Source organism: Oratosquilla oratoria, chromosome 2 (assembly GCF_046742065.1).
Source record: "Oratosquilla oratoria isolate Oo_2021 chromosome 2, ASM4674206v1, whole genome shotgun sequence".
Lineage (NCBI taxonomy): Eukaryota > Metazoa > Arthropoda > Malacostraca > Stomatopoda > Squillidae > Oratosquilla > Oratosquilla oratoria.
In genome coordinates, this window is record NC_134778.1 from 14,736,071 (window position 1) to 14,750,800 (window position 14,730).

At 38.2% G+C, this 14,730-nt stretch overlaps 2 protein-coding genes across 9 annotated transcripts in view; one reads left to right on the forward strand and one right to left on the reverse strand.

The window, feature by feature from the left end:
- Positions 1-6,102, forward strand: part of LOC143037104 (uncharacterized) — a 56,491-nt gene extending 50,389 nt beyond the window's left edge. For both annotated transcript variants that reach the window (XM_076205222.1, XM_076205228.1), the window contains exons 5-7: positions 925-1,344; positions 1,625-1,925; positions 3,151-6,102. In XM_076205222.1, coding sequence (XP_076061337.1) covers positions 925-1,344; positions 1,625-1,925; positions 3,151-3,309 — 880 coding nt within the window. In that variant the 3' untranslated portion in view covers positions 3,310-6,102. The remainder of the gene's footprint in view (positions 1-924; positions 1,345-1,624; positions 1,926-3,150) is intronic.
- The window catches only part of LOC143037054 (uncharacterized), a 262,443-nt gene that overhangs the window by 183,714 nt on the left and 63,999 nt on the right, over positions 1-14,730 (reverse strand). The window lies entirely within an intron of this gene.

The following is a 14,730-nucleotide window of genomic DNA, read 5'->3' on the forward strand; positions in this document are numbered from 1 at the left end:
GATCTTTCAAAGTTGGAAGACGCAGTGCCTTTAGTCTTTCCCTCCTCTTGTGTGTGTGTTTACCTAGTTGTATTTACTTAGTTGCATTTTACGGGATGAGAGCTATGCTCGTAGTGACCTGCTTTTGTATCTCTCCACATCCAGTTTGTTCTTAAAATCTTGTATAGTTCTGGCACTCACTGTTTCCCCATTTAGTCTGTTCCAGACATCAATCACTCTGTGTGGGAAGCTATTCTTTTTCAAATCACTCCTGTAATTGTCCTTCTTTAGCTTCTTCTCGTGTCCTCTTGTTTCTCTTCTGTCCCATTTTAATAAGTCATCTTTATCAAGAACTTCCATGTGCATGCGCATGTGTAATTTGAGAGGGAGCAAGACAGGAGGGTAACAAGACAGCTAGTGGATAGACATGCCAAGGGTTGCTAAAGCAATGAACAAGCTAAAAGTATAATGATGTGAGTCACCACACAAGGGCATAGTATGTCCAACCAACTTACAATTAGACAAGATTGTAGAGTGAGGGAAGAATAATGAAAGGGCAGTAAAGGTAGCACAAGAGGTAGGGAGTGCTGGGATAGACAGACAGAGAAAGGGGGAGGGGAAAAGTAGGGAGTGTGCAGAGATAACAGAGCAACAAAGTCAAGTGTGTGAAAAGGGGGAATGAAAATACGCAGCTGAACAAAAGACAAGAGGAGGGAAAGGGTATTATGGAAATGAAGGGAAAAGAAAATGTAAAATGGGGATAAGAAAGTAGTGCATTAAAGTCCACATTGAAGTGCATATGCAAGTGAATGTGTGCGGGCAATTCTTGTGTGATTGAGTAAGTATGGCCATGAATGCATTCGGACATCTGGAAAAGCATGAGTTAACATTAGATGCAGATATGTACCAAATGTAGGGCTCTAACACTGGATCCTGCTCTTTAAGGTACATGACAGCGGGGAGCAATCTGGTGGGCTGGGGTGCAGCAGCAGGTGGTGTGTGGCTCTTTGCTGGCATGATCTCTGTACTTCCCTACGCTGGCTGGAACAGCTGGGAGGCCCATGATGCTAGCTGCCACCTGTCCACACTCTGGCCTTTGTCCTTCACCACCTTCCTCACCTTCCTGGTCGGCCTCCATGTAGCAGCTGTGCTCCTGATGTGGGCCTCCACCCGCGCTGCCAAGGCCAAGGCTGCTGTCAGCTCGGGCCGACTCCGCCGAGGAGGAGGTGGAGGAAGGGGTCGAGGAGGAGGAGGAGGAGGAGGAGGAGGAGGAGGAGGAGGAGGAGGAGGAGGAGGGGGAGGAGGAGCAGTAGGTCCACGGGCTCACCAACATGATCCTGAGGAGGCACCCATTGCTGGACACCCGTGAGTATTCAGATATGTATGTATGTATGTATGTACACTAGCTCAAATAAGAGTCGTGTTGGATACTCATAGATCCAAGGATTTCCAAAATTTAATGCACAGTTGGCATTGCCTTGCCTTCTACTGTATCTGTTCTCTTCCACACATGTAAAGATAGTTCCTTAAGTTACTCTTGAGTAAAGTGATAACATGAAGTCAATCCTATAATGTAAATGAACTCCATACACTTCTCATTGATGTTGTTACTGTTATTCCTGACCTCAATCCCATCTCCCCCCAGGCGCAGTGGGATCATCATCCCAGGAAGGAACTCTAATACCACCAACAATAGCTCCAACATCACGAGTCACAACAACAACAACTGCGGGCGTGTCCAGGGCGTGGGCTGGGGGCTGACACTAGCCGCCGTGACGCCTCTGCTGGTGCATGTTGTTGTTGACTCCTCCTGCGCCGCCTCCAACCGGTGCGTGACCTGGCCGCGTCATTACCACGAGGATGAGGCTGCACTCCCCTGGGCCACACTCTTTCTGTCAGCTGCTGCTGTTGCCCACCCACTCCTGTACATATTCACCGATGACCAGGTACATACATACATATACCAAAGGCTTTTTCCCCCTACATGGGGGGTAGCCAAAAAGAAAAAGGCATGGAAACCACTCCCACCCATTCCATTTCCTATATATTCCACTCCTCTCCACCCTCCTCCCTCCCTCTTATCTTGGTACCTCCTGGATGACCAGGTAAATCAAGAAAATGGCTAATTGCATGTTTAGCTCTTCCAACACTCCAGCACATTCCATGTCTAAATCTGTCTACATGCACAGATGCAAAACATATTAGTGACGTTACAGTCCTGCCAAGTCTGAAATCACAGAACGTCCATGAGCTACAGGTTGGTTCCAAGGTATTTTAACGAATTTTAACAGATTTTGCGTAATTAGACTGAATTCTACGGAGTAACTCCAAATAAATAATAATAAAATCACTTTGAACAAAAATCTGTAATTATAACACAGCATTTTATGAGTTACATAAAAATTTGTGATCTAAGAGTCAGCAATAGCTACTGGATGCACTACATAAAATTTGACTCACTGCTGTTGCACAGCTTAAAAAACCAGAGGTCAAACAACATCAAGATGAAGATCAATCAATCAATATATTATCCCCACCCCTACCCCTGTTATTTCTTGCAGGAGACCCACAGCCCTCAGGAAATCTATTGCAGTCATCAACTAAGTCCACAGGTCACTCAGTGTAGAGATTTTGTGCTGTTGTCTGAAAAGGGTGAACACATGGCAATGAGGATAATGTTCTCTGTCTTTTGTATGATGGTTACATCTGGGGCAATTGGTTTCCGTTCCCAGACCAATATTTTACAGGTATTGTTCTAATGCAGAGTGGTGGCCTGGACACTGGCATGCTAGTGCAGTTTTTATTTGTCTTGGGAAAGTTTTCTCTACTTTGCCGATTTCTGAGAGTCCAGTGCAATGGAGAATTTGGTAGTCTGTTGAGGAGTGCTTGCTTTGTGAAAAAAAGTGTGGATATGTTTTTGTATGGAAGTAGTGTAGGGTACTTGGGCTAGGTTATTTTACATATGTGAATAAAATGTTACTGGTTTTGTGTTTTGTGTTGTCTGTATGTAGATGGCACCATGAGTCTCCTGCAAGAGAGACCTGGGGCAATGGATTGATTAATCTATTATTTTCTGATAAGCCCTGTATAATGTATGCTTCACCCCAGTTAATTTTATCCAGATAACCCCTTCACTGCAGTAAAAAAGTTAATCACCCCTGTGCTTTCCAGGTATCTTCAGCCACACTGTGTCTAGTAACACGTGTGTGTTGCTGGTGGTGTGAGCGTCGTCAACAGCGCCTTGTTCCTGGGCACCACGGCTCTCTTGACACAGACACCAATGTTTATGTTACCAGCGACACTGACCAGCTCGTCAATGATAATACATAGACAATGCACTAGCTCCTATGAAGAAGAGTATAAAGTGTATGCACTCCCATGCGTTCATCACCAGCGATGAAATGCAGAGTGTGATCAGATTTCACTGACCCCTCTACTGACAGTTAACTGGATCTGCCCAAGATGCTCTACAGTCACTTCAACCGAATAAATGCATTGAGGGGAATGGAGTAGGCATTTTCATGCATTCCAAACTTCTAATCCATCATGCCGCAACCGCTGCCACCACCAATGACACTGCTATCCTTACAGTACCTCCATCCTCACACCTCCTCAACAAGCTTCATGACATCATGTCGCATGCCATTAAAGCTCATTCCCATTCCATTGCCTATATATCACACATCAGTTATACTCACCAATACTGATGGCAAAGATGTTAAAATATTCCTCATATATTGATCATTTTCTCTTTGTGGAAAAAAGTCATATGATGCAGCAAGTCACTTTAATTTTAAGCCTTTGGGAAAATAATATTGCATATGAAAATACAAGATAAGAAGTGAACAGCCAGTCAAATCCTTTCCACTAGGCAAACCAGTAACAATGGTGAACCTAACATTCTACTAAAAAAAAAAAAAAAAAAAAGTCTCAGCAAAACCCATAAACAATGCAAAGCATATAAAACACATTCAATTTTCTCCAACTTTTCCTAGGTGAAGGAATTTTGCTGCTATCATGTTTCAATGCCTTGTTCTATGAGTTTATGCTACAATAAAGATTAAGAGTACTGCTATTAATAATTGTGCAATTACAATCCTACTCAGCCCCTGTTGGTGTATGGCACTGTGTATATCCTAATAATGCACTCATTTATGTCTATAACTGCATAAACATCTTTCATAATCTGCCCTTCTCCCCATAAGCTCCCACCTCCATCTTGACCCTACTCTACTTGCTGACATGAATCCTTCTACATGAATCCTTGCTCTTTCCCTTGAGCCCTCCCGACTCCTTGATATTTCTTCTGAAGCTTCCTGTACAGTTCATGCAACTTCCTATCTCTATTCTACCACACTGTTCTAACTTCCTTTGAGTCATACTATGCTGGTATTGCTTAGGCTAAACCTCTCAACCTGATTACATCTCTTAACCCATTCTAACATCCTTGTTGTTCACCTACAAATGCTTCTACACCTGTTCTCCAATTCCTACTGTTCCACTGCCTATGTAACTAACTACAAGATCATGCCTTTGTCCATTAAGCTCCCAGCTAAGTAGTGGAAGGCCTTTGTACTTTGTTGATGTGATGACTATAAGAAACCCTCTGATTCTGCTGTAGTGAGATGTACATACAATCAACACAAACATGTACTTTTGTTACTTATCATTCTTCCTTTTGGGCATAATGCATTTTGTAGACCTCTAATTATTCACTTGTAAAACAATTCCTCTCATTGTTACCCTCATTGCCACAAAGAAACATAATTTCCAACCATGTATATTATACAACAGTTACAACTGCATTCAAATGGCTACAACTTCAAGATTACTTCTTGCTGCATTATCTGTCCAACACCAGAAAAAAAAAATCCTTCATTCAGTGTTTCAATTTTCCTTTCTTACTGGGTACTTCAATTGAAAAAGTCCCTTAATATCATCTATACTTTAATATATACAGTACTGAGAAATATCAGTATACATGCTGCATTCGAATACATAGATATACATATATGATCAAACTATTTATGGCATTGAGAGTAAAGCTTCCCATGCATTGCAAATATTTCTCTTGTTTAACACAATAAACATGAGTAGAAGGCTTTCTTAGAAGAATAGTTTATGTGGACAACAAAGAGCATTATGGAGGACATGATACTCTTAAGTAGTGATATCATATAGTAAAATGTATCAATGCATGTCATCACTGAGCATGTTTTGTCAAGCTAATACTGTCATATGTATTTACCTGATTGTAACAAACAGAATAGGAGCTATGTTCATGACTCCTGTCTCTGTGTCTCCAATTACACTGGCCAACAAAGATTTTGTCCCATGGAAAATAATGTTTCATCTGTATTTTTGCACACTGAATCCAAATGTGTTATCAGAATTTCTCTAACACCAATAGTTCTATGTTTCAGCATACCTGTATATCATTATACAGTATATTTTGCCAGTGCTCTACAAAACGTTTTATACAAAATTAACAATCACAACTATTTTCATAGTGTGTGAAGTGCAATAACTTCTTTTTTAAAATGCAAATTTAGATAAATTAGTCAACAGAGGCCTGCAGAGGCATGTCTGAAAATATTGATGTCATTCAATCAGTGCCAACTCCTAAGTTGCAGTTCTCTGACAACTGCAAGTTATAAGTCAGTATATAATGTCTTTCCCACTCAGTTGACAGATTACAGTTTTGTGTATTTCAATTGTTGTGCTGATACTCCAACCACCTTTATGATACCACGAAATTTTGTAAATAGCATTTTGTATTCTATCACTGATAACCAGCACTTCTACCTTTGGAGACAATACTGTGCTAAAGAGATGGGTTCATAGAGGTGGTCAAGGAGAGATTTAAGGAAGGTAGGAAAAAGGAGAGATTGTAGAAGTTAAAAGTAATCAGCATTCTTTTTTGTGTATAATGTAAATAGTAAAAATTATTTCTACTACATCTGTAGGGAATTAACATTCAATCACAAAAAGATTATTCCACACACCCCCATTGAAAAATGCTATGAATATTACTTTGTAAAGTGGGTGACCAATATAGAAGTTGGGCCCCAGATATTTGTTGCATCATGTGTCGGGCTTCTTATAGTAGGGGCAAAAGTTTCACACTGTATTTTTTTTTACCATCCCTATAGTTTAGAAAGAATCCAAGGATCTCCCTTTGCATTACTACTTCTGCTTGACAAATATAAGTGGTATAACATAAAGATTACAGCACACTGTTAAATATCCTATTTTACCATGTGGCCCCTCACAGTCAGGAATTACCTATGCCAAAGCTCCCAAGAAATATAATGTTGAGTGATAATGAGTCTGGTGATGAGATAGTAGACTCGGTAAAAGATAATATGTACCAACATTTAAAGCAACCTGTCCTTAAGTGAACCATATTTGCAGAGTCAAAATCTTAATGATCTCATATTAAAATTAAATTTGTCTAAGAAGCAAACCTAACTTTTGGGTTCCAGGTTTAAGGGTTGGAATTTTATCCACAAACAAAATACAGTTGGTTTGACTGATTACAATGACGTCCTCAAGATTTTTTTCTCCCTCGAATATGGTCTGGTGTTTTGGAATTATGTTTGTTCTATTATGGATGCACTGTACCATGAATATAACACAGATATAAATGACACTTTTTTTACTGACTTATCAATTGTAAGTGGTTCTACTCCACTATGAAAATAAGCTCCAATCTGTTTCTCTGCCCCATGCAGCTAATATGAAAAAATTATATATATATATATATATATATATATATATATATATATAATATATATATATATATATATATATATATATATATATATATACACACACACACTGATGGTTTGGACACATTGAAAGAATAAGTAAAAAAAGATTACTAAAAGAGGTGTGGGAGAAGTGGATGGAGTGAGCTTCAGGGGATGACCAAGGATGAGATGGATAGATAGGATGAAAGGGGCAATGAACCATCAGAGAATGTCTATTAAGTAAGGGAGAAGGCAGGAGAGAGGTGTGTGGAGAATGGCTGTGTATAGATGATACTGTGATGCAAGGAAGGGAGAGGTGGGGTGGGGGAGTAGGGAATGGTTATGTATGAATGATATTTTGATGCAGCCTGAAGGAATTTCTCTCCCATCTTCTTTTTGTCTGCATGAGGGGATGGAGAGAGGGTACCACCGATTAAGTGAAGTGGCCTTACTGTAGATGTGCTGTGTTTTGCTACATTACTTCTGACCCAGGGCAGTAGGCAGGATACATGGATGACCTGTTATCCACGAAGAGCTAAGATGAGAGGGAGGAAAGGGTGGTGGATGAGAGTGGAATATGTGGGCATAGGTATGTGCCTTTTGAATTGGCTACCTCCCTAATAAGGGAGAAAAAGCCCTTGGTATGTGTTTGTGTGTGTATTTACCTAGTTGTATCTTACAGGAAGGGGAGCTATGCTTATAAGTGTTCTGTCTTTGTATCTTGCAGTGTCTAGTTTGCTCTTGAATTCGTGCATAGTTTTTGCACACACTATTGTTTCATCCAGTTTGTTCCAGAGATCCACCGCTCTGTGTGGAAAAGTTTTATTTCATGTCTCTTCTATAGCTGTCCTTTTTGAGTTTATGTCCCCTTGTGTATTTACCTAGTTGTATTTTGCGGGAGAAGAGCTATGCTTGTAGTGACCCACAGTTGTATCTTTCCACATCTAGTTCTTTCTTAAAATCCTGTATAGTTTTAGCACTCTGTTTTCTCTTTCAATTTGTTCCATGTATCTATTATTCGGTGTGGAAAGCTGTTCTTTTTCAAATCTTCTGTAACTGTCCTTCTTAAATTTCTTCTTGTGCCCTCTTGTATTTCTTCTGTCCTATTTAAGTGGGTCATCCCTATCAAGGATTTCCATCACTTTCATAATTCTGTAGATGGTTATCAAATTGCCTTTCTCTTCTTTGTTCCAGAGTTAGTAAGTTTAGTTTGTCCAATCTTTGGTTATATGTCAACTTGCTAAGTGTTGGTGCCATCTTTGTCAATGCTCTATGAATTCTAGTTTCTTTTTTTTTTTTTTTTTTACTAGGTGTCCATGGTGATGCTGCATATTCTAATTTTGGTCTTATCAGTATAACTAGTATTTTCTTTACCATTTACTCGTCCATGTAGTCAAAGGCCACTTTCATTGATCTTATTAAGTTGTAAGTTTCTCCAACTATTTTGTTTACATGTTTGTCTGGTGTCATGTTGCTTGAGATAATTACTCCTAGGTCTCTTTCTAAGTTTACTTTTTTAACTTCTTTTGTACCAATTTTGTATTAACCAGATATTCTATTTTAACTTTTTCCAAATTCCATTATACTACATTTCTTAATGTTGAAATTCACTTCGTTCTTTATACTCCATTTCCAGACTTTGTCCAGGTCTTCTTGAAAAGATGTGCAATCTTCTTCTTTACTTACTCTTTTCAATAGCTTTGCATCATCTACAAAGAAGTTTATATAACAATCGATTCCTTCATCCATGTCGTTTATATAAACAGCAAATATTATTGGAGCTAATATGGAGCCTTAGGGGACTCCACTTATCATATTTACCCAGTTTGAGTTCTTTTCTCTAAGTACCACTCTCCTTTTTCTTCCGTTCAAGAAGTCTTTCATCCATTCCAATAATTTTCCCTGTATTCCACCTATTTTTCAATTTTTCTTAGCTTTTTGTGTGGTACTTTGTCAAAAGCCTTTTGTAAGTCCAGGAAGGCACAGTCCGCCCAACCACCTCTTTTTTGTATTATTTCTATTAATCTTGAGTAAAAGCATATTAAGTTTGTAGTGCATGATCTTCCACTTCTAAATCCAAATTGGTTGGGGTTTAGTATCTTGTTCTCTTCCAAGTGTTTAGTCCATTTATTTTTTGCTATTGTGCTTGTAAGGCATACAGGTCTATATTTTGTTGGATTTTCTTTATCTCCTCCCTTATACATTGGTACAATATTTGCATTTTTCCAATCTTGTGGTACTTTATCTTCTTCGAGTGAGAAGTCAATTATCTTGTGAATTTTATCTGTGAGTTCATCTATACATTCTTTTAACATCCAGTTCGCTATTCCATCTGGCCTATACGACTTTCTGACATCAAGTTTCTTTATTTGGTCCCTAATTTCTTTCTGTGTCACCATTATTTCTTCCATTTTGGGGGATCTTTCTTGGTGACCATCACCCCACATTTGAGCTTTCAACTGTAAATACAGACTTCAAGTGTCTGGTCATTACTTCAGCCAATTCTACATCTTCTATGTATTCTTTATTTCCTTCATGCAGTTTCACTATTTCATGTTTATCTTTTATTTTATCATTTACATATCTGTAAAATAGTTTAGGTTGATCTTTGCATTTCTCTATTATATCTTTTTCATAGTTTCTTTTTACCTCTCCGTATATGTCTACATATTCATTTCTCAGTTTGATGTATATTTGCCATTTAGTCACTTTTTTGTCTCTTTTCCATCTTTTCCAAGCTTTGTCTCTTCTATCTTTAGCATTGCTACACTTTTTATTATACCAGCACTTTATGTACACCCTTTTCTGTTTCTGCTTAGGCACATGTTTATCTGTTCCCTCCTTATATATTTCTCTCTTGATAGCACATTAGTTTAAGTCACTGTAACTTTGTTACGGGTTAGCTGGGTTCGAATCCTCCGCTCGTCCATGTTTCAATTTCCAACAAATGCCTCCATCGAGCGATTCTTCAGTCTCGACTGCAATGGCATGGAATTAAAAGTGATTTGTGGTTGAAAAAAAAAAAAATATATATATATATATATATTCATATATATACATATATATATATATATATATATATATATATATATATATATATATGGAGGTACAGTGATGGTAGACTGGCTAGTGAGGTTATTTAATGCTTGTTTAAGAGAGGGTAGAGTGCCAGAGGACTGGAGGAGTGCCTGCATAGTTCCACTTTACAAGGGAAATGGGGACAAGTGTGAGTGTAGTAGTTTCAAAGGGATCAGTTTGTTAAGTGTAGTTGGGAAGGCTTTAGGGAGGGTCTTGATTGAGAGGATTAGGAGAGGAACAGTGTGGGTTTAGGATAGGTAGGGGTTGTGTGGATCAGATTTTTGTGATTAGAGAGATATATGAGAAAGCTTTAGGGAAAGGTAAGGATGTATTTAGGGCTTTTATGGATTTGAAAAAGGCTTATGACAGTGTACACAGGAAGGCACTGTGAGAGATATTGCAGATATATGGGATAGGAGGAAAGCTTTCAAGACCAGTCAAGGGTTTTTATGAGAGTAGAAGAGCTTGTGTTAGAATCAGAAATGGAGAGAGTGAGTGGTTTGAGGTAAAGGTAGGACTTCGTCAGGGATGTGTTATGTTGCCTTGGCTGTTCAATTTATACATGGATGGGGTGGTGTGCAAGGTAAATGCAAGGGTAGTGGGTCAGGGATTGGAGATGGTTAAAAATAATGGAGAAAAGTGGGAGATGCACTTGTTGTTTGTTGACGACACTGCACTTGTAGCAGGATCAGAGGAGGGATTGAGAAAGTTAGTGACAGAATTTGGTAGGGTGTGCAAAAGAAGGAAGTTAAAGATAAATGTGGGTAAATATATGGTGATGAGATGTACAAGGGGAGAAAGTGGCTGTAGACTGGATGTAAGTATACAAGGAGAGAGACTGGAGGAAGTAGATAGCTTTAGATACTTGGATGCGAATGTGGCAGTAAAGGGAAGAGTAGTGGTAAAGGGAAGAGTGGTGAAGGTAGAATGTAGTTTGAGAAGCAAGTAAATGCCTTGGTGGATTAAAAAGTGTAATGAGAAATAGACATTTGGGAATGGATGCTAAGAGGAGATTGTATGAAGGAGTGATTGTGCCAACAGCACTGTATGGGGCAGAGGGAGTTTGAATGTGTTTGAGCTGAGGTGCCTGAGAAGTATGATAGGGGGTGCTAGGCTCGAGAGAGTGAGAAACAAGGTGAGGAGGAGAATGGGGGTGGAAAGGGAGTTGGGTGATAGGGTTGATGAAAGAGTATTGGGATGGTTTGGACACATGGGAAAATTAGTGAAGAAAGATTAGTAAAAGAGGTGTGGAAGGCATAGGTTGAAGGAGTGAACATGTGGGAGCAACCTAGGGATGAGATGGATGGATGGGGTAAAAGGGGCATTGGGAAAAAGATAAATGTCTGCTGAGGAAGGATAGGAGAGGACAGAAGATAGGGGTGAGTGGAGAATAGTTGTGTATGGATGATGCTGTGATGCATGAGGGGGAGTGGGTGGGGGATGAGGGGTGAGGGAGTATGTGTCAAAAATAAATTGATGCAGCCTGAAGGGATTTCTCCCAGTCTTCTCCATTTCTGCATGAAGGGACAGAGATGGGGGTCACCAATTTAATGAAGCGGCCTTGCTGTGGATGTGCTGTCTTGCAACATTGCTTCTGACCCAGGGCAGTGGGCAAGATGCTGGTGCCTACCTCTACCGAGTCCTCGCAATTCGCATGGCCTAGATAGCCACACTGCCCTTCACGACGCCCATACTCCATGGCACCTGTATCCAGTTCTACGAGTCCTACAGTCCACCCACCATTCCTCTCACCTTTAGTGACAAACCAAGGGCAAATCTCTGCTCACAAAGGTTTTTCATCCCCCAAACATATATATTCGTTCTCATAAATCAATTGTTTAAATTCATATTCACGACATCTCTACAATCAATTGAAATATATTCACTTAAAAAAATGGCAAATCATCATACTTATATTAAAAAAAAAAACACATACTTTCCTAATCATTTAAAACATATTCTAGGAATAGTCAAATATCACCAACACCCTACCCAATTTTTTTAACAAGTGATATACATCAACCACCATGAAGTATTATTTATTTTTTATTTTCATTTTAATATTGATATATAATATATTGCCATTATATAATTACCTAAAACCATATATATTTTAGTAGTTATTTGTATGTACTTTTAAAAAACAAACTTACATCATGTCATACAACACCCGATCACATTCAGCGGCTAGGAACCTAGCTGCATCAATTGATCAAAGCTTATTAGAAATACAAGTACTCGGGTGTACCTAATGACTATCAAAGTTATGTAATAATACAGAGAGATTTAAAAGACAATAAAGAAATGAAAAAGACAATACAAAATGAATATCACTGATAAATCCAAAGAGAATCCCAAAGAATACTATAGTTACATTAGAGATAATAAGGTTATTAGGAATCACATTGGCCCAATATTATCTGCTTACAGTCAACTTGAATATTCAAATGAAGGAATGTGTGATATTTTAAACAACTATTTTAGCTCAGTATTCATAAATGAAACACCTCAAAGTGAACTCCAAACTGAAACCTATGAAAAGTATTGGGTGAGCTTACTACAGTAAATATAACAAAGAAAAAATTAAAAGGTGTATAGTTAATAAAACACAAGGGCCTGACGGTTGGCTTCCAAGAATCTTAAAGGAAATGAAAAATGAGATTATTGTTCCATTAGAAATAATTTTCAAGAAATCTATCATATCTGGAGATGTCCCAAGAGAATGGAAGCTAGCTAATGTTACTCCCATATTCAAAAAAGGCGACAAAAAGAAACCAAATAACTACAGGCCTATAAGCTTGACTTCAATCGTAGGAAAAATTATGGAAACTATCATCAGAGATGCTATCGAACATCATCTAGAAAGTAACTGTTTGACAAATGATAGCCAGCATGGATTAAGATGGAAACATTCTTGTGTGACTAACTTGTTTGATTTCTACAACACGGTCATCTCAAATTATGACAAAAGATATATTGATTTAATATATCTAGACTTTGCAAAAGCTTTTGATACCATCCCCAATGAAAGACTACTAAATTAGCTTCACATGGAATAAGTGGTAACCTATTAAGTTGGACTAGTAATTGGTTGAATGATCAAAAACAAAGTTGTTCTAAATGGCAAAACTTCTAGATGGAGAAATGTTATGGGTGGAGTTCCTCAGGGTTTCGTTCTTGGGCCACTTCTATTCATAATATATATAAATGATATAGACCACAGACTGAAATCTATTGTCTCCAAATTTGCTGATGATACAAAACCACTTAAACCAATTAGATATTCAAGAACATTTAGATAAACTACAGCAATGGTCTGAAATGCAGCTAATGAAATTCAACACAAGTAAATGCAAGGTTATGCACATTGGTAAAAATAATAGTATGATTACATTTTTTGGAAATTTGTTAACAAACATGGATAGTGAAAAGGATCTTGGCATAATTATCAGTAATGATCTCAAATCATGTAAGCAGTGTATTTCAGCCTCTGAGAAAGCAAATAAGGTTCTAGGACCGATTGCGCGATATATCGATTTTCAGCCCAACTCTCATTAATACGCTATATAAATCATTAGTTTATCCACATTTGGAATATGCTGTTCCCATATGGTCACCAAATCTCATTAAAGACATTGACAGATTGGAAAAAGTACAACAGTGAGCCACAAAACTGATTCTAAATATAAAAAATAATACAAAAATAGACTAAAACATATGAATTTGTTTTCCCTAAAAAAACATAGACCCAGAGGTGACTTGATACAGGTCTTTAAGATTCTAAAAGGAAATGACATCAAAAGTGACAAAATTTTCACATTGAATGAGAATCCAACAAGAAATAATGGTCTCAAACTGTCAGGAAATAGATTTAATTTGGAAGTGAGGAGAAACAACTTCACCAACAGCATAGTTAAAGAATGGAATAAACTTCCTGCAGAGGCAGCACAATATAGTTCAGTCTGAAGCTTTAACCACTTCCATACGGTGGCGCCTACATAGGTGCCATGAGGAGCAACTGGGTACGCAATGATGCCGACATCAGCGTCTTGATTATATTTACTGTAGTCGTACCTACGTAACCTCCATTCTCTCTAAACTGGCTTCATCATATTTTCTATAGCTATCAAAATTCACGGGTGAAAGAGTACGAACGATTGAGCACTGACTTTATTTTTTATAATACGATTATTATGACACAACATCGCACGTTGGGCAGCTAATGCTGCCAGACGTGCGATGTACCCCAGAGTGAAGAGGTTAAGATTCATTTAGATAAACACCTAAGCAAGATGCTGTAATGCCTGCCATTTATCTTATATTATTTGTTTATTTGTTTATTATTTGCTTGTTTTTCATTTATTATTAATCTGTCAATTTATCATTTTCTATTTACCTGTTTATTTAACTATACCTATGCATTTATTTTATTTATTATTCATATCATTATAATTTTTATTTAGTTATTTATTTATCTTTTTTTTTGCATTTGACCTAGTTATGGACCAAAAGGTCTCCTTTTGGCATGCTCCTCCTTTATAATCATTTGTAACAAATAACACAAATGAATCACAGGAGGACATGACTCGGAACCCTCCCAATATCCTAAACAGTCCCCCCAACACCCCTGCCACCATCAATACAACTCAGGCTGCAAATCAAATCAAATTGAACCCAACCACAGTCCAAATCACTAACCATCCCATTACTTCTCAGACAATCAATCCCCACACCCAAACACACCATGCCCAAACCCCCCAACGCTAGTCCATAACTGCTATACCCTCTCTACCACAAATCATGATACCCCCACTTTTTCAAAAGCAAGTGGCATAACCATCATATACTATATCGCAGCATGCAAGGTCCGTTTCACTAACAACATAATCCAGGATAACCACAAAATGACAATAATTAATAA